Source organism: Mobula hypostoma, chromosome 17 (assembly GCF_963921235.1).
Source record: "Mobula hypostoma chromosome 17, sMobHyp1.1, whole genome shotgun sequence".
NCBI lineage: Eukaryota > Metazoa > Chordata > Chondrichthyes > Myliobatiformes > Myliobatidae > Mobula > Mobula hypostoma.
In genome coordinates this window covers 7,269,030-7,296,551 of record NC_086113.1, presented here as the reverse complement: position 1 = coordinate 7,296,551, position 27,522 = coordinate 7,269,030, and the positions used below count along the sequence as shown (strand labels likewise).

At 43.0% G+C, this 27,522-nt stretch overlaps 1 protein-coding gene across 8 annotated transcripts in view; it reads right to left on the bottom strand.

Annotated features, from left to right (window-relative positions):
- LOC134357816 (RNA-binding motif, single-stranded-interacting protein 3) overlaps window positions 1-27,522 on the bottom strand; it is a 1,318,209-nt gene that overhangs the window by 1,019,727 nt on the left and 270,960 nt on the right. For all 8 annotated transcript variants that reach the window (XM_063069497.1, XM_063069500.1, XM_063069498.1 and 5 more), the window contains one exon: window positions 26,593-26,661. In XM_063069497.1, coding sequence (XP_062925567.1) covers window positions 26,593-26,661 — 69 coding nt within the window. The remainder of the gene's footprint in view (window positions 1-26,592; window positions 26,662-27,522) is intronic.

The window sequence follows — 27,522 nt, the reverse complement described above, 5'->3', positions numbered from 1 at the left end:
TACCTACGCCACATTGAAAGGGAGAATAACACCTACTGCAAACCCCCACATCTACTGATGACGGTGCGATGCCTGCCTTGGAGGCCAATATCACAGAAGCCTTCAAGAGGATGAACCCCTGCAAAGCATCAGACCTCGATGGTATGCCTGGCAGAGGACTGAAAATCTGTGCCGACCATCTGGCTAGAATATTCAAGGACATCTTCAACATCATACTGCAGCAGTCAGAGGTAGCCACTCATATCAAAACCGTATCAATCATACTGGTGCCCAAGGGGAGCAGGATGAGCTGCATCAGCAACTACTTCCCAGCAGCACTCACATCTACTGGGATGACATTCTTTAAGAAGCTGACAATGGCTAGATTAACTCCTGCCTGAGCAAAGACCTGGACACACTGCAATTTACCCACTGCCACAATAGGTCCACAGTGGACAAAATAGCACTGGCTCTCCACTTGGCTTCGGAGCAGCAAAACATTGACAACAGCAAAACATTCTGAACTACAACCCAGTGTTCAATACCATAATCCTGTCACTACTAATCAGCACGGTTAACAAACCTAGGCCTCTGAACTTCCCTCTGCAACCAGATCCTCAACTTCCTAATCAGGAAGTATCAGTCTATATAGATGATTAATTACATCTCCTCCACACTGTCAGTCAACGTCCGCACATTTCAAGAATGCAAGCTTAGCCCACTGCTCTCCACCTTTTACAGTGTAAAGGGGTTCCCAACCTTTTTTATGGCATGGACCATTACCACTAACTGGGGGATCTGTAGACCTCAGGTTGGGAACCCCTGTTCTACATTCATGGCCATGGCTAGGCGGAGCTCAAACACCACCAATAAATTTTGCAGTGACACCACTTTTGTCAGCAGAACCTCATGATGGAAATGAGGAAGCGTACAGGAGTGTGACAGATCAGTTGGTTGAGTGGTGTTGCAACAACAACACCATACTCAAATTCAGCAAGACCAAGGACTTCAGGAAGTGGAAGCACAAAGGACACACCAGTCCTCACTGAGGGTCCCATGGTGGAAAGGGTGAGCAGCTTCCAAGTTCCTGGAACATCTCAGCATTCCTGTCAACATACCCTGGGCCCAACACATTGATGTAATCGTGAAGAACACATACGAGAAGCTTTACAACATTAGGGGTTTGAGAAGATTTGATATGTCACCAAAACCTCTTGCAAATTTCTACACATTTATGATGGAGAGCATTCTGACTGATTCTATCACAGTCCGGCATAAAGACAGAAATGCACAGGATTGCAGGAGGCTGCAGAGCGTTGAAAACTCATCCAACTCCATCATGGCCACAGCCTTCCCCACCATTGAGGAATAGTAGAATGTAGCATTCCTGTACATTCTTGAACATCCTACAAGAATGTAGCATCCATCATTAAAGACCCTCACAACTGGGGACAATTCCTGTCGCGTCTGCTCCACCATTTCATTGTGGGAATCCGTTTTCCCCTCAGCCCCAAACTCCTGCATTCCCCCTATATCCCTTCATGCCCTGACCAATCAACAATCTATTACCCTCAGCCTTAAATATACCCAAAGACTTGGTCTACACAGCTGCCTGTGGCAAAGAATTCCACAGGTTCACCACTCTCTGGCTAAAGAAATTTCTCCTTATTTCTGTTCTAAAAGGTCACCTCTCAATTCTGAGGCTGTGTCCTCTGGTCTTAGACTCCATCACCATAGGAAACATCCTCTCCACCTCCAATCTATCATGACCTTTCACCATTCAATCGGTTTCAATTAGGTCACCCCTCATTCTTCTGAATTCTAGTGAATACAGTCCCAAAGCCACCAAGCGTTCTTCATATTACAAGCCATTCAATCCTGGAATCATTTTCGTAAAACCTCCTTTGAACTCTTTCTAGTTTCAGCACAAGCTTTCTAAGATAAGGGGCCCAGATCTGCTCACAGTACCCCAAATGAGATCTTACCAGTGCTTTATAAAGTCTCAACATTACATCCTTGCTTTTATATTCTAGTCCTCTTGAAATGAACTCTAACATCACATGTGCCTTTCTCAACACAGACTCAACCTGCAAATTAACCTTTAGGCAATCCTATTAAAGGACTCCCAAATTACTTTGAACCCCAATTTTTTGTATGTTCTCCCCATTTAGAAAATATTCAACCCTTTTATTTCTTCTCTCAAATTGCCCTAAAACCAGTCACTTCGATCAGATGCGGCCCATCGGCTGTGGTTTGGCAGCTCGTCCAGGAGAAGGAAAACACTGATCTCAAACCTCTGCAGTATTACAGCTATACCCAGTCATGAGGAAGGCTTTGGGAGTAAACCCTGATGAAAAAAATCCGGAGCTGGAGTCCCTAAGGCAGTCCTACATTGAGTTCAATGTTGACTGGCAACTCCTGTGATACTGCTGGTGTCAAACTGTATCAGTCTCTGCTGTTCTGTTGGGTTTATCAGATTCATGGAGAATGGGAGCTTGCTACATGGGCAACAGCTTGCTCTCCAGTATTGTACTGCCCAGGCTTGTATATCTAGACAGTTAGGATGCAACATCCATGGTCAACCTGACTGGCAGAGGCCTCAATCACGGGACAATTTACAATGACCAATTAACCTTCAAACCGGTATATCATTGGACTGTGGGAGGAAACCGGAGCATTCAGAGGAAATCCACATGGTCATGGGGCGAACATACAAAGTGCTTACAGATAGTGCCAGAATTGAACTCCAAGCTCCGACACCCCACGCTGTAGTAGTGTCAGTATTAACAAATCCTCCTATTATTTGATTTCTCTTGAATTTTATTTGCACTTCTCCAGAAGCATGCATCACTGCTAGCACCAAGTTCAAGTTGAATAGTATCAGTTTGCACTCTAGTCAGTGATGCTCTTCAGGTCTGGTGGAGGATGGCCATTTGTCTTCCTCTGAGAGAGTAGGTGGTGCAGGAGAAGTACATAAGCTCACCTATTCAAACGAATACAGAAGAATCATCACACATTATAGAATGCACTTGGGCACCATCACTGTATGTGGGCAAAATGATGTTTTATATGGAAACTACAGAGCTTCAAAATAAAATGTATGATGTGAGTATCCTGGGAATTGAGACATAAGGGGAGTTTTTACGATATGAGGATAATTTACACCAAAGTAGTTTAAAACAGGCTGGATGCTCAACCATCACAATATGCTGACTGCATGTTACTTACCACTGCCAGATTATTGTCACTGAAATGAACATCGTGCATATGGGTGATATGGTTGTGTGGCTGTTAACGTAATGCTATGACGGTGCTAGCAACTTGGATTCACTTCTGCTGCTCTCTGTAAGGGGTTTGTGCTGCACAAGCCTTTTCCAGGTGCTCTGGTTTCCTCCAGCACTCCAAAGATGTTTGGTTCAGTAGGTTAGTTGGTCAAATGAGTGTAATTGGGCTCTTTGGTTTTGAAAGGCTTGGCTACCTCAGTAAACTTTTTAAAAGTAACATAAGCACATAAGAAATAGGATCAGGAGTAGGCCATTCGGCCCATTGAGCCTGCCCCGCCATTCAATAAGATCATGGCTGATCTGACCGTAAACTCAGCTCCATCAACCTGTCTTTTCCCCATAACCCTTAATTCCCTTACTATGTAAAAACCTATCTAACTGTTTCTTAAATATATTTAGTGAAGAAGCCTCAACTGCTTCTCTGGGCAGAGAATTCCACAGATTCACCACTCTCTGGGAAAAATGGTTTCTCTTCATCTCCATCCTAAATCTTCTCCCCTGAATCTTGAAGCAATGTCCCCTAGTTCTAGTCTCATCTACCAATGGAAACAACTTTCTTACTTCTATCTTATCTACCCCTTTCAAAATTTTGTATGTTTCTGTAAGATCCCCTTTCATTCTCCTGAACTCCAAAGAGTATAGTCCCAGGCGACTCAATCGCTCCTCATAGTCTAACCCCTTCATCCGTGGAATCAACCTGGTGAACCTCCTCTGCACTGCCTCCAAAGCCAGTATATCCTTCCTCAAGTATGGAAACCAGATCTGCACGCAGTACTCCAGGTGCAGCCTCACCAGTACCCTGTATAGTTGCAGCATGACCTCCCTGCTCTTGAATTCAATCCCTCTAGCAATGAAGGCCTTCTTAATAACCTGTTGTACCTGCAAGCCAACTTTTTGTGATTCATGCACAAGCACTCCCAAGTCCCTCTGCACAACAGCATGCTGTAATCTTTCACCATTTAAATAATAATCTGCTCTTCTATTATTCCTTCCAAAGTGGATGATCTCACATTTACCAATGCTGTATTCCATCCGCCAGACCTTGGCCCACTCACTTAACCTATCTATGTCCCTCTGCAGACTCTCCACATCCTCTGTACAATTTGCTTTTCCACTCAGTTTAGTGTCATCAGCAAATTTTGCTCCGACTCCATGCAGCCATATCTTATTTATAAATCTCTTGTGCGGCACCTTATCGAACACCTTCTGGAAATCCAAGTATATGACATCCACCTGTTCCCCTCTATCCACTGCGCCCAAAGAACTCCAGTAAGTTTGTCAAACAGGACCTGCCCTTTCTGAATCCATGCTGCATCTGTCTAATGGAACCACTCCTTTCTAAATATTTCGCTATTTCTTCCTTAATGACAGCTTCAAGCATTTTCCTGACTACAGATGTTAAGCTAACCGGACTATAGTTGCCCGTCTTTTGCCTACATCCTTTTTTAAAAAGTGGCGTGACATTTGCTGTCTTCCAATCCGCCGGAACCTGCTCAGAGTCTAGAGAGTTTTAATAAATGATTACCAATGCGTCTACTGTAACCTGCGGCAATTCCTTCAGCACCCTGGGATGCATCCCATCAGGACCAGGGGACTTATCTACCTTCAGGCCCTCTAGTGTACTCACCTCCCATTTCATCTATAACATCCTTCATTAGCATATTAGACATGTCCTCCACCATGAAGACCGACACAAAATAGTCGTTCAATGCCTCAGCCATTTCCTTAACACCCGATATCAATTTCCCCTTATCGTCTTCCAAGGGACCTACGTTGACTTTAGCCACCCTCTTCCGCTTTATATATTTATAAAAACTTCTGCTATCTATTTCTTATATTTTGTGCTAATTTACTTTCATATTCTATCTTCCCTTTCCTTATTTCTTGCTTAGTTGTTCTCTGTTGCTTTTTAAAGTTTTCCCAGTCCTCCAGTCTCCCACTACTCTTAGCAACTTTGTACACATGAGCTTTTAATTTTATACTATCTTTTATTTCCTTAGTTATCCAAGGCTGGCTCTCCCCACACTTACTGTTCTTACTTTTGACTGGAATATACTTCTGTTGAGCACTGTGAAAAATCTCTTTGAAAATATTCCACTGTTCCTCAACTGTCCTACCAAATAGCCTGTGCTCCCAATCCACATTAACCAGCTCCTCCCTCATCCCGTTGTAGTCTCCCTTGTTCAAGCACATTACACTATTTTTAGATCTAACTATTTCATCCTGCATCTGAATGCAAAATTCAATCATACTATGATCACTCTTTCCAAGAGGATCCCTGACTACAAGATCGTTAATCTTACCTGTCTCATTGCACAGGACTAGATCTAAGATAGCATTTACCCTAACAACAGGAATTCTGCAGATGCTGGAAATTCAAGCAACATACATCAAAGTTGCTGGTGAACGCAGCAGGCCAGGCAGCACCTATAGGAAGAGGCGCAGTCGACGTTTCAGGCCGAGACCCTTCGTCAGGACTAACTGAAGGAAGAGTGAGTAAGGGATTTGAAAGCTGGAGGGGGAGGGGGAGATGCAAAATGATAGGAGAAGACAGGAGGGGGAGGGATGGAGCCGAGAGCTGGACAGGTGATAGGCAGAAGGGGATACGAGAGGATCATGGGACAGGAGGTCCGGGAAGAAAGACGGGGGGGGGGTGACCCAGAGGATGGGCAAGAGGTATATTCAGAGGGACAGAGGGAGAAAAAGGAGAGTGAGAGAAAGAATGTGTGCATTAAAAAGAGTAACAGATGGGGTACGAGGGGGAGGTGGGGCCTAGCGGAAGTTAGAGAAGTCAATGTTCATGCCATCAGGTTGGAGGCTACCCAGACGGAATATAAGGTGTTGTTCCTCCAACCTGAGTGTGGCTTCATCTTTACAGTAGAGGAGGCCGTGGATAGACATGTCAGAATGGGAATGGGATGTGGAATTAAAATGTGTGGCCACTGGGAGATCCTGCTTTCTCTGGCAGACAGAGCGTAGATGTTCAGCAAAGCGGTCTCCCAGTCTGCGTCGGGTCTCACCAATATATAAAAGGCCACATCGGGAGCACCGGACGCAGTATATCACCCCAGTCGACTCACAGGTGAAGTGATGCCTCACCTGGAAGGACTGTTTGGGGCCCTGAATGGTGGTAAGGGAGGAAGTGTAAGGGCATGTGTAGCACTTGTTCCGCTTACACGGATAAGTGCCAGCAGGGAGATCAGTGGGGAGGGATGGGGGGGATGAATGGACAAGGGAGTTGTGTAGGGAGCGATCCCTGCGGAATGCAGAGAGAGGCGGGGAGGGAAAGATATGCTTAGTGGTGGGATCCCGTTGGAGGTGGCGGAAGTTACGGAGAATAATATGTTGGACCCGGAGGCTGGTGGGGTGGTAGGTGAGGACCAGGGGAACCCTATTCCTTGTGGGGTGGTGGGAGGATGGAGTGAGAGCAGATGTACGTGAAATGGGGGAGATGCGTTTAAGAGCAGAGTTGATAGTGGAGGAAGGGAAGCCCCTTTCTTTAAAAAATGAAGACATTTCCCTCGTCCTAGAATGAAAAGCCTCATCCTGAGAGCAGATGCGGCGGAGACGGAGGAATTGCGAGAAGGGGATGGCGTTTTTGCAAGAGACAGGGTGAGAAGAGGAATAGTCCAGATAGTTGTGAGAGTCAGTAGGCATTTACCCTTGTAGGTTCACTAACATGCTGCTCAAGAAAGCCATCACGGATGCATTCTATGAAGCCCTCCTCAAGACTTCCCTGACCAACCTGATTCACCCAATCTATGTGGAAGTTAAAATCCCCCATGACAACTGTCGTTCCGTTCTTACAAGCCTCAGTTATTTCTTGGTTAATCGCCTCTGCCACTGCAATATTTTTATTAGGTGGCCTATAGACAACACCCACCAGTGATTTTATCCCTTTACTATTCTTAATCTCCACCCAGATGGACTCAACATTCTGCTCTGTAAATTCTATATCATCTCTCACAATCGCCCTGATCTCATCCCTAATCAAGAGCGCCACCCCACATCCTCTGCCTTCCTGCCTATCTTTCCGTATTACCTGATACCCCTGGGTATTTAATTCCCAGTCGTCTCCACCCTGCAACCAGGTTTCTGTAATGGCCACTAAATCATATGCCTTGGTGCCACAAGTTCACTAAACTTGTTTCAAATACTATGGGCATTTAGATAAAGTGCCCTTATACTCACTGTCCTTTTAGGATCTAGTGACCTATGCGATTTTTGCTTTTTACTTTTATGCACTCTACTCTTACTTTTCTTTTCACTAACTCTAGCTTTGGTCTCTGCCTCACTTCCCTCTTCTTTTCTGTGTGGGTTCCCATCCCCTGGCATATTAGTTTACAGCCTCCCCAACAGCACTAGCAAACAATCCCCCTGCCCAAATGTAGACCATCTGGATGGTACTGGTCCCACATCCCCCAGAAGCAGTTCCAATGCCCCAAGAATCTGAAACCCTCCCTCCTGCACCACCACTGAAGCCACATATTCATTCTAGCTATCCTGCTATTCCAACTCTGGCTAGCACATGGCACTGGTAATAATCCTGAGATTATTACCTTTGAGGTCCTACTCTTTAATTTATCTCCTTGCTCCCTAAGTTCAGCTTGTAGGACCCCATCTCACTTTCTTCCTATATCGTTAGTACCTACATGCACCATGACAGCCGGCTGCTCACCCTCCCCTTTCAGAATGCCCTGCAGCCTCTCCGAGACATCTCTGACCGTTGCACCCGGGAGGCAACACACCATACGGGAGTCCCATTCGCGGCCACAGAAGCTCCTCTCTATTCCCCTTACCATGGAATCCCCTATCACAACAGCTCCACCACTCTTTATCTTGCCCTCACGCGCAGTGAGCCACCCACGGTGCCATGATCCTGGGTACTGCCGCCTTCACCTGATGAGCCATCTCCCCCAACAGACTCCAAAATCATCAAACGTGATATGTGGACTTTAATGGTGTGTGCAGAAAACTTTGTGTAAGTGGAAATTAAAGGGATTCCACTCAGGAGGATATAAAAATGTTTACAAGAATAAAAAAAACTCAGAAGGTATTTTGATGCAACACACACAAAATGCTGGAGGAACTCAGCACGTCAGGCACCATCTATGGAAATGAATAAACAGTTGATGTTTCAGACCGAGACCCTCTTCAGAACGGGAAAGAAAAGGGGAAGACACCAGAATAAAAAGCTGAAGGGGAAGGGCACGAAGCTAGGTGGAAGGTAACAGGTGAAGCCAAGTGGATGGGACAGGTCAAGGGCTGGAGAGGAAGGAATCTGACATGAGAGTGAACTGTAGGAGAAAGGGAAGGAGGAAGGGAGCCAGGAGAAGGTGATAGGCAGGTGAGAAGAGTTAAGAGGGCAGAGTGGGGAATGGGGGTGGGGGGGGGGGATGGAAATGTTTTTACCGGAAGAAGAAATCGATAGCCATGCCATCAGGTTGGAGGCTATTCAGATGGAATATAAGGTGTTGCTCCTCCACCCTGAGGGTGGCCCTACCATGGCACAAGAGGAGGCCATGGACTAAAATGTCAGGATGGGAATGGGAATCAGAAATAAAATGTTTGGGCACAAGGAAGTTCCTCTTGTGGCAGATGGAGTGGAGGTGCTCAACAAAGTGGTCCCCCAATTTACGATGGGTAAATTCAATATAAGGGCAACAGAACTTATATTTTTTTTAACTCAATGATTTAACCTGCCTGCAGATAAGCAACATCGTTTAGTCTACAGAACCTGTATTTATTGGTTGTTGAAGGGAATGCAATGATACAGTAATGGGTGCAAGCAGGTGGCATGGGTTTGATTCCTACCGCTAAGGACTTTAAACGTTCTCCCCTTGACCGCATAGGTTTCCTCCCATACTCCAAAGATGCAGCTTAGGGTTAGTGAGTTGTGGGCATGTTATGTTGGTGCCAAAAGCGTGGTGGTGATTGTGGGCAACCCAGCACAATGCTCACTGATTTGATTTGACACAAACTACGCATTTCACTGTATGTTTTGATGCTTCAATGTACATGTGACAAACAAAGTGAATTTTTATCTATCTTTTTTTTTTCTCAGTATTACTTCCCAGAAGTAAAAGTATAGTTCAGGATTGCACCATGCTTGCAGAATATAGTGAAGTGGATTTCAGGGCACAGCATATTAGAGAAGCGACCAGCTATGAAACTGTTTATTTAACAGGCACATCTCTGCTCAAGCTGACTGACAGTACGTCACCAAGTTCCCCAATGTCACTGTTAACAGGTAAATCAATGCCTCACTATAGTTGATGGAACATTGGTTTATGAATCCATGTAAACCAATGCCAGTTGTCTATCACTCAGACAGTATACAGCAGACAAAGCATACTGCCTTTGCCGTGATCTGCATTCAGTCCTGTATGTGCCACTTAGTCTGTTTTCTTAGCTTTCATTAATCTTGGTAGATTCCTCATGCACTCATCCTTCACTAATGTGAAATGTGTACCTGTTTCCTTGTATACGCACAATGAGAGCACGAAAGGTCTCCTCATCACTGAGTGCTTTACCTGGAGCAGCATCCATCATCAATGACCCCCACCATCCAGAACATGCTCTCTTCTCGCTGCTGCCATCAGGAAAGAGGTTCAGGAACCTTAGCCCCATATCACCAGGCTCAGAAACAGTAATTACCCTACGGCCATCAGTTTCTTGAAACATTGTGGATAACTTCACTCACCTCAAATCTGTACTGATTCCACAACCTATGGACTCACTTTCAATCAAGGACTCTACAACTCATGTTCTCATTATTGTTTTGTTTTGTTTACTTTGACAGATCATCTTCTTTTGCGCATTTATTCTTTGTCAGTCTGTTTTTATGTCAATTTTCATTGATTTTACTGTATTTCATTGTTCTACTGTGAATGCCTGCAAGAATTTGGGGCACATGGTAGCGTAGGGCATCAGAGTTCAGAGTTCCATTCCAGCATCCTCTGTAAGGCATCTGTATATCCTTCCTGTGAGTGTATGGGTTTCCTCCAGGTGCTCTGGTTTCCTCCCACAGTCCAAAGACATATAGGTTAGTAGGTTAAATGATCATTGTAAATTGTCCTGTGTTTAGCCTAGTGTTAAATAGGTGAGTTTTTTGCTGGCTGGTGTAGCTTGTTCAGCTGGAAGAGACTGTTCTGTGCTGCATCTCTAAATAAAAACTCAAAAATAAAATAATAAAATGAATCTCAAGATAGTATATGGTAACATATACATTCTTCGATAATAAATTGAATTTGAACTTTGAAAATAAACCTAATTCTGATTCTTTGAACCCATGTTGGTAACCATCATCTATGATGTTTCATCAATCTTATTTAATGTTTTACTAGACTTACGGCAAAAATCTGGCAAGATTGAGGTGGTAACCAAGCTGAAGAACACTCCATCAAATTTTATTCCTAACTGCTTAATTTTACCATTTAACCAATGACCTACTTCAAGATTGAATGAATTGTTGATTGTTAGTTGAAAATTGTGTTCAGTTCTGGTCACTTTGTGATAGGAAGGATGTGGAAGCCTTCAAAAGTGTGCAGAAGGAATTTACCAGGATACTACCAGATTGGTCAAGTGAGCTAGGGTTTTCTCTTTGGAGAGGAGGAGGATGAGAGGTAGCTTTGTAGAGGTGTACTAAATGATAAGAAGCTTAGATCAAGTGGACAGCCAGAGACTTTTTCCCAGGGTGGGAATGACTAATACAAGAGGGCATAACTTTAAGATGTTGGGAGGAAAATATCAGGGAGACATTAGAAGTAGTTTTTTTTTACACAGAGAGTGGTAAGTGTGTAGAACATTTGCCAAGTGTGGTGGTAAAAATAGATATATTAAGGACATTTAAGAAAATCTTAGATAGGCACATGAATGAAAGAAAAATGGAAGCCTATGTGGGAAAGAAGGGTTAGATTGACCTTGGCTAAAGGGTCAGCACAACGTCATGGGCCAAACCCTTACCTTAACCCTCTGCTGTGTTGTAATACTTTATGTTCTCACCTGAAGTCATTCACTGGCAGCAGCACAGAATTTAAAATTCACAGTTCAAAGTAAATTTATTACCAAGGAATGTATACGTCACCAGATACTATCCTGAGATTCAATCTGTTGCAGGCATTCACAGGAGAACAAAGGAATACAATAGAATCAATGTAAATCTGCACAAAACAAAGACTGACAACCAGTGTGCAAAAGAAGAGAAACTGTGCAATACAAAATAATAATAAATATTATTCTCCTTTATTTTTTTCTCGGCTCAAGCTGGGAAAACCTGAGGCACGGGTGTAGCCAAACACATTCATTTATCAGTTGCTAAAAACTATCGGACTATTCTAGTGGCGTTTAATATTATGGCTTTCTAAAGATGTATACCCTGTTATGTTCCATAGTCTTTCAATTTCCTCTTTTAATCCAGCATACTTCTGGTGTTTTTCACTTACACATTTCTTTTAGCTATGTGTCTTCAGAATGGCTATATCTATTAAACAAGTTATCCGTGCTGTTTATCCTATATTATTGTATCCGGACAGTTATTAAGGATTGTCCTATCTGTAGTAACTGATCAGTCATAATATAATTTGTGGTATACTGACTCTAAGACTAGATCGGGCTTGTATTTATAATAAAATCTGATTTCATTTATGATCTTGTATTTTAAATCAAGTTTTTGGTGAATGATGTTTGCCACTTGATTGTGCCTGTGTAAGTAATCAGATAAAGTTAAACTGCTACAGGATCATGTAATATGCTGGCTTGTTTTATTATTGTTATTATTATTATCGTTATTAGGGCAATTCATTATAACCGGATATAACGTTACAGGATAAACAAGCAAGAACAACGTACTTAATAGATACAGATATTCCCAACACACAGAACCTACTGAATTAAAAGAGGAAATTGAAAGACTATGGAACATGAACATTGTCCCATCCCAAAGTCACTACACAATAGCATTAAACAATTATGCCCACCCAGCAATATTTATGTAAATCTTCAGAAAGCCACAATACTAAACGCCACTAGAATACCCTGAAAGTTCATAGCAATTGTGAAATGAATATGCCCATACTTACGATTTTCCCAGCTTAAGCTGAGAAAAAATAAATATATAATAATAAATAAATAATAACATGCTACTGATATTAATATTTATCAGAGTACTGCAATTATTGCAGCCTTTTGTTTAGGTATAGTTTACAGTTCAAACTATTTAATAAATGTCTGTCTTTTGGTTTGCACATTTTTTTACAGCAAGCTGGCTCTCACTGGCTTGAACCATAGCATGCAATCAGAAAGTTCCTTGTAAAACTGAGATGCATGGTGCTCTGTGGCTTGCATTGATTTGCAATACTGTAGATTTCCCCTGAAATAGACCATCAAAAGAGATGGTGCACTATTAACTGTAAAATCTGCAGGAACAGGAACACAAATTAGTGTCTGGGGGTTTGGCCTTGCCACTGAACTGAGTGATTGATGCTAGCCTGCTTTCATACAGTAAATGAGAAGGAAATGGTGATTACAATTAGATGATAACGAAACAATGTTGGCAATGCAGGGGAAAACGTTAGGCCAACATGTAGAAACCAGAGAACAAAACAGACATTGAATTTTGCATGCAGAGATATTCAATATCAAATGAATCGTGCAGGCACACAGTGAGGCTGACAAACATCATGCGCTTGAATCACTTTTAAAATGTGTTAACACTTTTGCTTCTAATACCCTCGCAGATGAAACACAATCTGTCATTTCTGGGGGTTGCTGACAAACACGTTCAGCAGGGAGAATTGGTTTGTCTGTCAATAGGAACAATTTACAGTCTGCGCTGCAAGCAGATCATGTGGCGTCACCTGCTTTGGTGTCAGACAAACCAATAACAGTGTAATGCAGAGAATAACTGTTCAGGATAATATTGAACAAGACAAAGGAGTGCCTGTTTAAACATGTACAAGTGACACTGTTGGATTCAAGCTATAAACTCCACAGTGCACTCATCAACCTCATATACAATGGAATGATAGACTAGAAGATCAACATTGAGCTTGTAACACAGTTTCTAACCAATGTCCCTTCTGTACACCACTCGTCACCATTAATTTTGAATTGGTAAATTTACCTCCAAGATTGGTCTTTGCACAGTTCAATACTCTTGTTATCAAACCATCAGATTATCAATCAAACCCTGTTAAACCAACATCTTCTGTGCTTACTCACATGCCCTAAGGGACTCCGATGTAATATTCTGAAAATGACGTTCTGGATAGCATTTATGTTACGATACACACCCAACCGTGCCAGCTTCTGGGGTTTAGACACTCAGACTCTCTGGAATATGGATAGCTTGTGTGGCCCCTTTATCATCTCAGGTGCTAATAGGCGGCCATGTTTTGGCATCAGGATTTTAATGTTTGAAGAGCACCTGAACTGAGATTTGGTGCTCAATCATCAGTTCTACTTTGGATTCTTGTCTATGTCTAGTTTAGAACACTGTCCTCCTTTTAGTCTCGTATCATATCTCAATTCTAGTCTCCAATACTCCAGCACCTGGGTCCTAACCAGTCTCTTGTCAAAATTTATTTTTTAACTATTCTAGTGCTCTTTTAGGTTTTAGTACAAACCAAATACTTAGAGAATCGCTAAAAAGAGACATTTAAAGGCAGTGCCAGAATCATTTTAAGCATACATAATCAAATCCACCACAATTGACATCACACATATTTACATCTTCTATACTTCTTTTCCCTCATCAGGAGACCACAGTCAGTGTGGATTGGTAATAACATTTTGTCACTGACATCAACCAGGCACACCTCAAAGATGCATGCTTGGCTACTGCTCCACTCTTGTGGTGGACATTTGCTTTCTGGGCCGGGGGGAAGTGGGGGTTCTAGTTTTTGCCAAGTTTAGCTTTCCAAACAAAGCAGCTGCCATTTATAAAAATCAAACAATTATTTAGCTTCTGGTCATAAGCAGGAAACAGTTTTCAGTTCCTAGAATGTAAATCATAAGCAGTAATCAGTTTGAAGCTTGAAAACACAGCTTTGCAAACAAGCTCTGTACATAGAAAAAACATTGTCTGCAGAAAGCAGGATGTTGGGTCACTGCACGTGTCCTACTGTTCAAGAGGTACAGTACAAGGCAATGGGTTATTTAATTAACTTTGTTTCAAAATAGATAATGCTGGCTAAGTTGCTTGGTTCAAGGAAGCTTGCAGACCGGGTGGAGAAATCATTTAGCATATCAATAACTGATCTATTAATGTTGGAAGGTTTATGTACTGAAGGAAGTTAGCTTCATAGTATTAGTTGTGGGTAGCTGGGAACTGTGTCTCTAAGAGGCTTTTTGGGAACTGTGTCTCTAAGAGGCTTTTTGACCATTTGTGTAAAAAGAGTTCATTTGTTATGTGCCTGTTGTATGACATGGCAATCATGCTCTTTCCATGACCATGACTTTTCTTGGCATTTTTTTTCTACATAAGTGGTTTGTCATTGCCTTCTTCTGGGCAGCGTCTTTACAAGATGGGTGACCCCAGCCATTATCAATACCCTTCAGAGATTGTCTGCCTGGCGTCAGTGGTCGCACAACCAGGCCTTATGCTATGCACCAGCTGTTCATACGACCATCCACCACCATAGCTTCATGTGACCCTGATTGGGGGGCTAAGCAGGTGCCACACCTTGCCCAAGGGTGATCTGCAGGCTAGTGGATGGAAGGAGTGTCTTAGATTTTCTTTCGTAGAGATGTATCTCCACTTTGCCACCCTAAAAACGGAATCTGAGGAAATATCAGATACAGGTAAAGTCACCAAAGTGGCAAAGGAACTGCATAAAGCAAGAGAGAAGTTCAGGCTTATTAGGAATGGGGTAAGGAGCATCACAAAGCACATAGGGGCAGAAGTAATAAGGTTGTAAGCAATTTTAACTTACCTATTAATGACTGGATCTGGCACAGGATTTATTCAGTATGTGCAGAAAAGATTTCTGAAGCAAAATGTAGATACTCAACTTCCTCTATTGGGAACAAGATTGATCAAGTGGCTGATGTGTCAGTGAAGGACCATTTGGGGACCAATGAATGTAGTTCTTTTATCAGTTTTTAAATAGTTATGGAAATAAGTAAGCATGATCCACAAGTTATGTTTTTAAATTGGGGCAAGGCAAATTTTGATGGCATTAGACAGGAACTTACAAAGGTTAATTTGAAGAGGCTGTTTGCAGGTAAACGAATATCCATCAAGTGGGAGGCTTTTAAAATGAGCTAGTGAAAGTTCAGTACCAATATGCTCCTGTTGGAGTGAAGGACAAGGCTGGCAGAGTTACAGAATGTTGATTGATGATGGATATTGAGGTTCTGGTCAGGAAGAAGAAGGAGGAATATGTCGGGTGAGTTGAACTGAATCTCTTGAGGAGAACAAAGGATGCACGGGTACACCGAAGAGGGAAATCAGAAGGACAAAAAAAAAAGCAGAAGACCTTGTCTTCCTTTCTGTTCCAGATTGCTGTAATGTCCACTCTATCAGTCTGGATCTGATAAGGGTAATTTATGAAAGTCAGCCAGACTTTTTCATTCCCTACTTCAATATCAAGCCCAATTTATGTTAGCACCAGTTAAGAATTATATTAATTATCATAACATTTTTGTAACAAGTAAACTATCAAGGGCATTGACGTGGTCTTGCAATGACTTGCAACTAATTAGTTTGGAGATGGCTCATATGAGGGGGCATGACTTTAATGTGATCGGAGGAAAGTATAAGGGGGATGTCAGAGGTAAGTTTTTTACACTGGGGGTATGAATGCATGGAATGTGCTGCTGGAGATGGTGGTATAGGCAGATTCCATTAGGGGCACTTAAAAAAACTCCTCGATAGGTACGCAGATGAAAATAAATTGGGGGACTATTTCGGAGGGAAGGATTACATTGATCATGAAGTAGGTTAAAAGTTCAGCCCAACATCGTGGGCTAAAGGATCTATGCTGTATGTTCTATGACTAATTTTCTTACATGCAATATGGCAAAAAGAGTTGAAAAGTCTATCGGAAATGTACTTTACAGGGCCATCAAGTGGCAAGAGCCTGCAAATACATGATAAAAATTACAGTAAAATGGAATAGGAAACTGTGACAATTCATATTAATAAATATTTACAGAAAAATACAACAGACATCTTAAAAACAGAAAGATAATGTTTAGAGCAGTTAGTTCCTCTCTGACTCCACATAATTTTCTTGACATCTACGGCCAAAGCCCTAGTGTACCTGAGACCACAATTGATATAACTGAAGATGCACACATCTTAGTCAACAACCAATCAGAGATATTTACACAGAATTACTATGCAATGCACTGATAGTTACACGTGTAACAAGTGGAATTAATGATAGAGAGGAGCTAACTTGTCTATACATTACAGCAACACACATCAAAGTTGCTGGTGAATGCAGCAGGCCAGGCAGCATCTGTAGGAAGAGGTGCAGTCGACGTTTCAGGCCGAGACCCTTCGTCGGGACTAACTGAAGGAAGAGTGAGTAAGGGATTTGAAAGTTGGAGGGGGAGGGGGAGATGCAAAATGATAGGAGAAGACAGGAGGGGGAGGGATAGAGCCAAGAGCCAGACAGGTGATAGGCAAAAGGGGATATGAGAGGATCATGGGACAGGAGGTCCGGGAAGAAAGACAAGGGGGGGGGGACCCAGAGGATGGGCAAGAGGTATATTCAGAGGGACAGAGGGAGAAAAAGGAGAGTGAGAGAAAGAATGTGTGCATAAAAAGAAGTAACAGATGGGGTACGAGGGGGAGGTGGACAACAAAAGGAAGACATCTCCCTCGTCCTAGAATGAAAAGCCTCATCCTGAGAGCAGATGCGGCGGAGACGGAGGAATTGCGAGAAGGGGATGGCGTTTTTGCAAGAGACAGGGTGAGAAGAGGAATAGTCCAGATAGCTGTGAGAGTCAGTAGGCTTATAGTAGACATCAGTGGATAAGCTGTCTCCAGAGACGGAGACAGAAAGATCTAGAAAGGGGAGGGAGGTGTCAGAAATGGACCAGGTAAACTTGAGGGCAGGGTGAAAGTTGGAGGCAAAGTTAATAAAGTCAACGAGTTCTGCATGCGTGCAGGAAGCAGCGCCAATGCAGTCGTCGAAGTAGTCCTTACGAGGGAGATGTCTTCCTTTTTTAAAGAAAGGGGCTTCCCTTCCTCCACTATCACGAGGGAGATGTCTTCCTTTTTTAAAGAAAGGGGCTTCCCTTCCTCCACTATCATCTGCTCTCAGGATGAGGCTTTTCATTCTAGGACGAGGGAGATGTCTTCCTTTTTTAAAAAAGGGGCTTCCCTTCCTCCACTATCAACTCTGCTCTTAAACGCATCTCCCCCATTTCACGAACATCTGCTCTCACTCCATCCTCCCGCCACCCCACTATGAATAGGGTTCCCCTGGTCCTCACCTACCACCCCACCAGCCTCCGGGTCCAACATATTATTCTCCGTAACTTCCGCCACCTCCAACGGGATCCCACCACTAAGCACATCTTTCCCTCCCCCCCTCTCTCTGCATTCCGCAGGGATCGCTCCCTACGCAACTCCCTTGTCCATTCGTCCCCCCCATTCCTCCCCACTGATCTCCCTCCTGGCACTTATCCGTGTAAGCGGAACAAGTGCTACACATGCCCTTACACTTCCTCCCTTACCACCATTCAGGGCCCCAAACAGTCCTTCCAGGTGAGGCAACACTTCACCTGTGAGTTGACTGGGGTGATATACTGCGTCCGGTGCTCCCGATGTGGCCTTTTATATATTGGCGAGACCCGACGCAGACTGGGAGACCGCTTTGCTGAACATCTACGCTCTGTCCACCAGAGAAAGCAGGATCTCCCAGTGGCCACACATCTTAATTCCACATCCCATTCCCATTCTGACATGTCTATCCACAGCCTCCTCTACTGTAAAGATGAAGCCACACTCAGGTTGGAGGAACAACACCTTATATTCCGTCTGGGTAGCCTCCAACCTGATGGCATGAACATCGACTTCTCTAACTTTCGCTAAGGCCCCACCTCCCCCTCGTACCCCATCTGTTACTTCTTTTTATGCACACATTCTTTCTCTCACTCTCCTTTTTCTCCCTCTGTCCCTCTGAATATACCTCTTGCCCATCCTCTGGGTTCCCCCCCCCTTGTCTTTCTTCCCGAACCTCCTGTCCCATGATCCTCTCGTATCCCCTTTTGCCTATCACCTGTCCAGCTCTTGGCTCTATCCCTCCCCCTCCTGTCTTCTCCTATCATTTTGGATCCCCCCCTCCCCCTCCAACTTTCAAATCCCTTACTCACTCTTCCTTCAGTTAGTCCTGACGAAGGATCTCGGCCTGAAACGTCGACTGCACCTCTTCCTACAGATGCTGCCTGGCCTGCTGCGTTCACCAGCAACTTTGATGTGTGTTGCTTGAATTTCCAGCATCTGCAGAATTCCTGTTGTTTTTGTCTATTCATTATCTTTCTACTTTCCCAACTTACGCTTTTGTATTTTTATAAAACTTTTTTTAAAAGTGCAAGTTAATTTCCCAAAATGGTAACTTTGTACTCAATTCTCCTGGTTTGGATTTTTCCTGACTTGGTATCCTGGTTGAAGAAAAGGAGAAGTTGGTAGATTCTTGATTAGTAAGGGCATCGGTTATGGGGAGAAGGCAGGAGGATGGGGTTTAGAGGGATAATAAATCAGCCATGATAGGATGGCAGAGCAGGATTGATGGGCCAAATAGCCCAATTGTGCTCCTATGTTTGATGTTCTCAATGCTTCCATGGAGCACATATGGAAATGAGAAACTGAAGGACAATACTGTGGATCTCATTGATCACAAAGATATCCTTCACTAAATATACAGGCTTTTGCAAATGTCAAGTAGTCACAAGGGAGTCATGTTCTAGTTTCGTGCACAATCATAGTGTCTAAATGCTCATCATGGGAATTTGGTTATTATTTTGCCATTTCTACCTGATCTCATAATCATGTTGCTAGTACCACATCAAACATTTCAAATGAAACCATGCATAGAAAGGGACAGAAGAAGATTTACAGTCTTCATGCAAGGAGTCTCAATAATGAATCTCTGCTGGTATACTTCTATGTACCCACATACTGAAGATTACGGGCAATCGCTTGTTCTTTATGTACCATGTCATATGATGTGGGTGATCATAACCTTTCCATGACCATGACTGTTCTTGGCAAATTTTGCTACATAAGTAGTTTGTCGTTGCCTTCTCTGGGCAGTGTCTTTACAAGATGGTTGACCCCTAGCCATTATCAATACTCTTCAGATATTGTCTGTCTGGTGTCCGTGGTCGCAAAAGCAGGACTTGTGATATGCACCAGCTGCTCATACGACCGTCAACTACCTGCTCCCGTGGCTTCATGTGACCCTGACCTGGGGGCTAAACTAGCACTTTGCCCAAGGGCAATCTGCTAGTGGAGAGAAGGAGTTTCTTATAACTCCTTTGGTAGAGACGTATCTCCACCCTACCACCTTTATAGGCAATATCTTCAATAACGATTCAGACCAAATGATAAGGCACATTATGTATAATGGCTGGGAAAGAATTATTGATAGTATTTATTAGTACATGTTAATAATGGGCAAGAAAAATGGAGAAGGTGGCACCAGCAATCACGTTTGAGATTGCAATGGTTTGAAACAAAATATTGATATCATGCACTATCATATTATATGCCTGGTATGGAAACACCAATGCCCAAAAACAGAAAAGTCTACAGAAAGTGGTGGATACAGCCCAGTCCATCACAGGCAAAGTATTCCCCAGCATTGAGCACATTTGCAAGAAGAGCTGCCACAAGAAGGTAGCATCCAGTACGAAGGAATCACAGCATCCAAGCTATAGAATTATCCCACCATGCAGGCTAATAGGGTTGTTAAGAAGGCATATGGTGTGTTTGCTTTCATTAGTTGGAGAGTTGAGTTCAACGGCAGCAAGGTAATGCTGCAGCTCTATAAAATCCTGGTTAGGCCACACTTGGAGTATTGTGTTCCGTTCTGGTCACCTCATTATAGGAAGGATGTAGAAACTTTATCGAGAAGGTGCAGAGGAGATTTACGTCTGGATGAGAGAACACATTTTATGAGGATAGGCTGAGCAAGATAGGGATTTTCTCTTTGGAGAGAAGAAGGATGAGAGGTGACATATGTGATAGAGGTGTATGACATGATAAGAGGTATAGAAAATTATGTCCTCTTGTATTTTTCTAGCAGAAAAGGCTAATACAAGAGGGCTTAATTTCAACAAGATTGAAAGTATGATGGGGGGGATGTCAGAGGGAGTTTTTCTTACACAGAGAGTGGTGGGTTTGTGAAACACACTGCCAGGGGTGGTGGTAGAGGCAGATGCATTAGGGATATTTAAGAGATTCTTAATAGGCACATGGATGAAAGAAAAATGAAATTTATACCGTTTTAGGATTACACTTATGTTAACTGTTTCCTCGAAAGAGTGAAAATCATTCTTACTTGTTTTGAGAGTTCCTTCCTGTCCATGGGTCTATCTATAAATGCTAAGGTAAAAGCTTCATTTTAAATTACTAAATGAAATGACTTCCATTCACATCACTTTAAGATGGAACCTCAGTATTTTGCTGTTCATAAATATGGGACTGCGGTGGGGAACTCCAGAGCAGTTCCCACAAGAACATTATTCTGACATACATAGTTTATGAAGCATAAAACAGATGTAAGTTACAAAAGAAAAATTCTTATTCTACTGGAAATCAGAAGATATTCCATACAATTTATTTCCTGTCCATCACAAGACATACAGAATGCTGCAGGAACTCAGCAGGCCAGGCAGCATCAATGGAAATGAAAAGTTGACATTTCAGGCCAAAGACCCTTCTTCAGGAGTGGAAAGGAAAGGGGAAGACACCAGAATAGAAAGGTTTGGGGAGGGGAAGGAGGCTAGCTATAATCTGATAGGTAAAGCCAGGTGGCTGGAGAAGAAAGAATCTGATAGGAGAGGAGAGCAGACCATGGGAGAAAGGGAAGGAGGGCCACCAGGGGGAGGTGACAGGCAGGTGAGGAGAAGAGGTAAGAGGCTAGAGTGGGGAATTGCAGAAGAGGAAAGGAGGGAGTGAAAAAAAATACTGAAAGGAGAAATTGATGTTTATGTAATCAGGTTGCAGGCTAACCAGATGGAATATGAGGTGTAAAATATTCCCTGTCAAATCGTTTATTACTAAGTGAGTAAACAGGCACCTTGATCCAAAATAACACACCGATACCCATCATCCAAAAGTAAACTGAACCTGATGGAAGTGACATACATCAAAGTTGCTGGTGAACGCAGCAGGCCAAGCAGCATCTATAGGAAGAGGCGCAGTCGACGTTTCAGGCCGAGACCCTTCGTCAGGACTAACTGAAGGAAGAGTGAGTAAGGGATTTGAAAGCTGGAGGGGGAGGGGGAGATGCAAAATGATAGGAGAAGACAGGAGGGGGAGGGATAGAGCCAAGAGCTGGACAGGTGGTAGGCAAAAGGGGATACGAGAGGATCATGGGACAGGAGGCCCGGGAAGAAAGACGGGGGGGGGGTGACCCAGAGGATGGGCAAGAGGTATATTCAGAGGGACAGAGGGAGAAAAAGGAGAGTGAGAGAAAGAATGTGTGCATAAAAATTTGAGTAACAGATGGGGTACGAGGGGGAGGTGGGGCCTTAGTGGAAGTTAGAGAAGTCGATGTTCATGCCATCAGGTTGGAGGCTACCCAGACGGAATATAAGGTGTTGTTCCTCCAACCTGAGTGTGGCTTCATCTTTACAGTAGAGGAGGCCGTGGATAGACATGTCAGAATGGGAATGGGATGTGGAATTAAAATGTGTGGCCACTGGGAGATCCTGCTTTCTCTGGCGGACAGAGCGTAGATGTTCAGCAAAGCGGTCTCCCAGTCTGCGTCGGGTCTCACCAATATATAAAAGGCCACATCGGGAGCACCGGACGCAGTATATCACCCCAGTTGACTCACAGGTGAAGTGATGCCTCACCTGGAAGGACTGTTTGGGGCCCTGAATGGTGGTAAGGGAGGAAGTGTAAGGGCATGTGTAGCACTTGTTCCGCTTACACGGATAAGTGCCAGGAGGGAGATCAGTGGGGAGGGATGGGGGGGGACGAATGGACAAGGGAGTTGTGTAGGGAGCGATCCCTGCAGAATGCAGAGAGAGGGGGGGAGGGGAAGATGTGCTTAGTGGTGGGATCCCGTTGGAGGTGGCGGAAGTTACGGAGAATAATATGTTGGACCCGGAGGCTGGTGGGGTGGTAGGTGAGGACCAGGGGAACCCTATTCCTAGTGGGGTGGTGGGAGGATGGAGTGAGAGCAGATGTACGTGAAATGGGGGAGATGCGTTTAAGAGCAGAGTTGATAGTGGAGGAAGGGAAGCCCCTTTCTTTAAAAAATGAAGACATCTCCCTCGTCCTAGAATGAAAAGCCTCATCCTGAGAGCAGATGCGGCGGAGACGGAGGAATTGCGAGAAGGGGATGGCGTTTTTGCAAGAGACAGGGTGAGAAGAGGAATAGTCCAGATAGCTGTGAGAGTCAGTAGGCTTATAGTAGACATCAGTGGATAAGCTGTCTCCAGAGACAGAGACAGAAAGATCTAGAAGTGTGCCACATTGATTGTAGGACTATTACTACTCCAATATTGACCGTTCTGGAATAAAAAATGTCGAAGTGTGGCTCACATCTAGGAATAGTACATTTTACTCTTTTTTTTTGAGATAGTCAAATGAGTAAAATTATCTCTCTCAATAACAGTCCTACAGATTTCCATATAGAATTGAAAATACACATGGACTAAGTTGTTAACTGTCCTGTGCTATCACCAGTGGGATCATCAGTTGATCTGCCACCTGTCTTCAAGAGTTTTGGCCCGCTTATGATCAAGACTCCCTCGAGGTGGTGGGCCAGCACTTGGCATCTGCCTCGATCAGAGTTGTTGGTCACTTCCATCCAACAGATAGTCTGCTCTTCAGGTGTCTATGCAACTACTGAAGGGTTTGCAAAAGATGTATACACTGTCTGACTATCTGCCCCTCTGGATGAACTTGGTCCACACCCATGCTGATCCTTTCTCTGCTGCCTCAGCTACAGCCCTGCTGGGTGACTTGATCTCTCTTCTAGTGAAGCCAAGGTCACACAGCCACTTCTGGAGAGTGAACACAATAAACCCATGGCAGCCTACTTCGAATGGATAGCATGAGACCTTCCACCCTCTGTCTCTGCACTCTGATCTTAATTCCGCATACTTGTTTAACTTGCGCTCATGGGCTTCATCGATGTTGTCTTCCCAGGGGACTGAGAGTTCACCAATAACCACTTCTCTACTGATGTCAGACCATACGATTGTATCTGGACGCAATGTGGTGAAAGCTATTTGCTCCGGGAAAGAGTCATTAACAAAAGACAATAGTGATATCGTTTCAGTTTGATCTGCAAGACTTGTCTTGTCTTTTTGGATTAAGTAGGTTCACTTGAATCTAGTAATTCTTCTCATTATTTTTGTAATTATTATTCTACCAACAGCATGATACATTTCGTATCCGTGCCATGTCCATCAGTTGTCAATGTGATAAAGTCATACAACACTACAGCACAGAAATGGGCCCTTCAGCCCATCTAGTCCATACCTAACCTCTATTCTGCCTAGTCCCATTAATCTGCACCAGGCCAAAGTACTCCATATTCCTCCCATCCATGTATTTGTGTACCGTAAATGTACTTCAGCAAGAGGAAAGAAATATGGTAAAACATATCGTATTTTGTACAAAATTCAATAAAGGGCAAAGAGAAATAAATGTTGACTGACAACATTCCACAAAAGCGCCTTTTTTTAAAATTCACTGCCTTTAAGGAGGCGGTGAGCCACTTTCATGAGGCGTTGCAGTTTGTCTAGTAAAGGCCCTTATATTCTACTGTTGACACATATACACCTTGTCTGAATGCCCTGTTGCCCCCCTCCCCACTCCCCGAACCCTCCTCCTACACTGATTACTTTTCATCTTTTATTGCCACTGTTTCACATATTTATACACCTGTTTGTTTTATTATGATGGTGTCAGTAACATTATACTGCCTACATAAACATGCACTTCACACTTTATGTCAACCTGTCAATCTCCAGGCCGTGTCACTCAGGGACTTGTGCTAATATGATTTTTTGTGACTGTACGTGCTATCGTAACGATATGTGTTATGTGTGACTGTACACACTGTGTTTTGTGCCTTGGCCCCAGAGGAATGGTGTTTTGTTTAGCTGTATACATGTGCGTGGTTGAATGGCAACTAACTTGAACTTGAATGAGGTCCAGGATTTTGGTGAAAGATCGCTGATGTATTTCCGAATCTGTGAGTTGGAAAGGACTATGAAGGCAGTAGTGCTACTAAGCTGTTGTTCACCTTGCCTTTGTGATGTTAAACATCGCGAACGTGGGAAGTATAACACAAGTACAGACATCTCTAACACATATTGCTTTGAACACAATGTCTTCTTTCATGTGACATCATTGTTATTGACACAAAATTAACTGGAGAAAATACTGAGTCGATATTACTCAATCAGTACTATTATTCTCCATATCGGCTATTACTCTTTCGGTGTTATTCATTCAGAGGACCTGTTCGGGATCCAGCACATAAATGCAATTGTGAAGAAAGCACAGCAGTGCCTCTACTTCCTTAGGAATTTGCGAAGATTCGGCATGACATCTAAAATGTTTACAAACTTCCATAGATGTGCAGTGAAGAGTATATTGACTGGCTGCATCACAGCCTGGTACGGAAACAACAATTCCTTTGAATGGAAAATCCTACAAAAAGTAGTGGATATCAAGGATAAAGCCCTCCCAGCCATAAAGCACACACACATGAAATGCTGCCGCAGAAACGTAATATCCATCATCAGGGACCCCCACCACCCAGGACATGCTCTCATCTCGTTGTTGCCATCAGGAAGAAGGCACAGGAGCCTCAGGACGCACACCACCAGGTTCAGGAACAGTTATTATACCTCAACCTTCAGGGTCTTGAACCAAAGGGGATAACTTCACTCAACTTTACATATCCCATCGTTGAAATGTTCCTACAACCAATTCACAGTCATAGTCATACTTTATTGACCCCTGGGGAAATTGGTTTTTGTTACAGTTGCACCATAAATAATAAATAGTAATAAAACCATAAACAGTTAAATAGTAATATGTAAATTATGCCAGGAAATAAGTCCAGGACCAGACTATTGGCTCAGGGTGTCTGACCCTCCAAGGGAGGAGTTGTAAAGTTTGATGGCCACAGGCAGGAATGACTTCCTATGACGCTCTGTGTTGCATCTCGGAGGAATGAGTCTCTGGCTGAATGTACTCCTGTGCCCAGCCAGTACATTATGTAGTGGATGGGAGACATTGTCCAAGATGGCATGCAACTTGGACAGCATCCTCTTTTCAGACACTAACTACCTGACTTTCAAGGACTCTGCATCTCCTTTTCTCGATATTTATTGCTTATTTACTTGTTATTATTATTTCTATCTTTTTGTATTTGCACAGTTTGTTATCTTCTATACTCTGGTTGAATGTCTCAATTGGGCGGTGTTTCATGGTTATTATTCTATAGATTTACTGAGTATTCCCACAAGAAAATGAATCTCAGGGTTGTTTATGGTGTATATGTACTTTGATAATAATTTTACTTTGAACTTTCTGTCCTGCTCATGAGCAAAGAATTTCACAACATATATTAAACCTGATTCTGATTCTAAGTAAGTTTCATACGATTAAACTACAGGCAACTAAAGATCCATACATATATTTTGAGATTGTTAACCAATATTAACCTTCATAAAGTAATGTGCGCTTTTTTAAACAGCAGTTGGGTTAACCACTGTTTGAATACAAAGTGGACTACCTGATATTCTAATGATCCAATAAGTGACATACAGTGTTGGATTCACGATTCAAGTACATTTTTCAAGATTGGAGACTGCAGAGGTATGACAACAATCTAACAGGAAGTTCACAACCTCAGCTGTAGGCACCACTCGGACGCTGGCACTATCACACACGATTGACAAGTCTCTCAGCACTAGTTTACAGACACCGCATCTGATAATTGTCTTATCCAAATTCACAGGAAGATCCACCAAGAAAAATAGACATTATGGATATAACTTCTAAGTGATCACAGTTTACATTGGGACCAATATAACAATGCTATTTTTGAGAAAGCATGCATTTAATTGAAGTTTTATTCCTATGATTTCTGAGTATATTCTTGGACTATACCTGGTGTGGCTGAGTGTTAGACCATCTGCTGTAAGATGGAGTGCCGGCAGTCTTGGTGGTTGATACTCTCTGTAATTAAATGAAATTCAATTCAGTAAAGGCACAATAGAACCTAGAACGTGGTCAAGGAATACATAATTTTCCCACATTTACAATGACTCAACTTCCTGACAATACTGCATTGCTTTTGATTTGTACACTTAAGTAAATCAAATTTACAATGAGGTAAAATTGCCTTGAGGTTGCCTTGAAAGTGTGACAAACTACCTTTTATATTACTTGTACACTTGTACTGAATTCTCCCTTAAGCTGCTGAGCTTCAATGCACAAAGCTGTAAGACTTCATCCAAGCATTGCAAATGATTTATCTGGACAGGCAGTAAACTCACTTTGGTCTGTCTGTTTTTCCCCAAACTGATATATTCAGATTTTGAGGTTAAAATCCCAGCAGTTCTGGGATTCCTGTGCTTACATTGTTCAGGTGGAACTCTCAAAATTGCTGCTGGATTTCAGAGTTGAAGCACCAGGAACACACTAATCCCAAGATTGTTGCAGGATTACTATATTAAACCACGCGTGCAAGGAAATCCCAACATTGCTGTCAATGACTGGGCTGACTGCACCATCTTCCAGTCTGCTCCATTGTAATTAGAGGTAATCAGTGACCTTAACAAAAAAAAGCAGCTTCCTGCCACACCATTTCTACCCCCACCACACTTAACTTTATGTATGTTGTTTGTAATAGATATGTTAGCAAAGACTCTAACAAATTTCTACAGCCCTGAACAGTTTGGGTTCTCAATCAAACGAACATGTACTGCATATTGGGAGAACACATACCAGTCCTCATAAAGGGGTCATTAGTGGAAAGAATGATCAGCTTCAAGATCTATCCTAGGCCCAACGTATCGTTGCAATTACAAAGAAAGC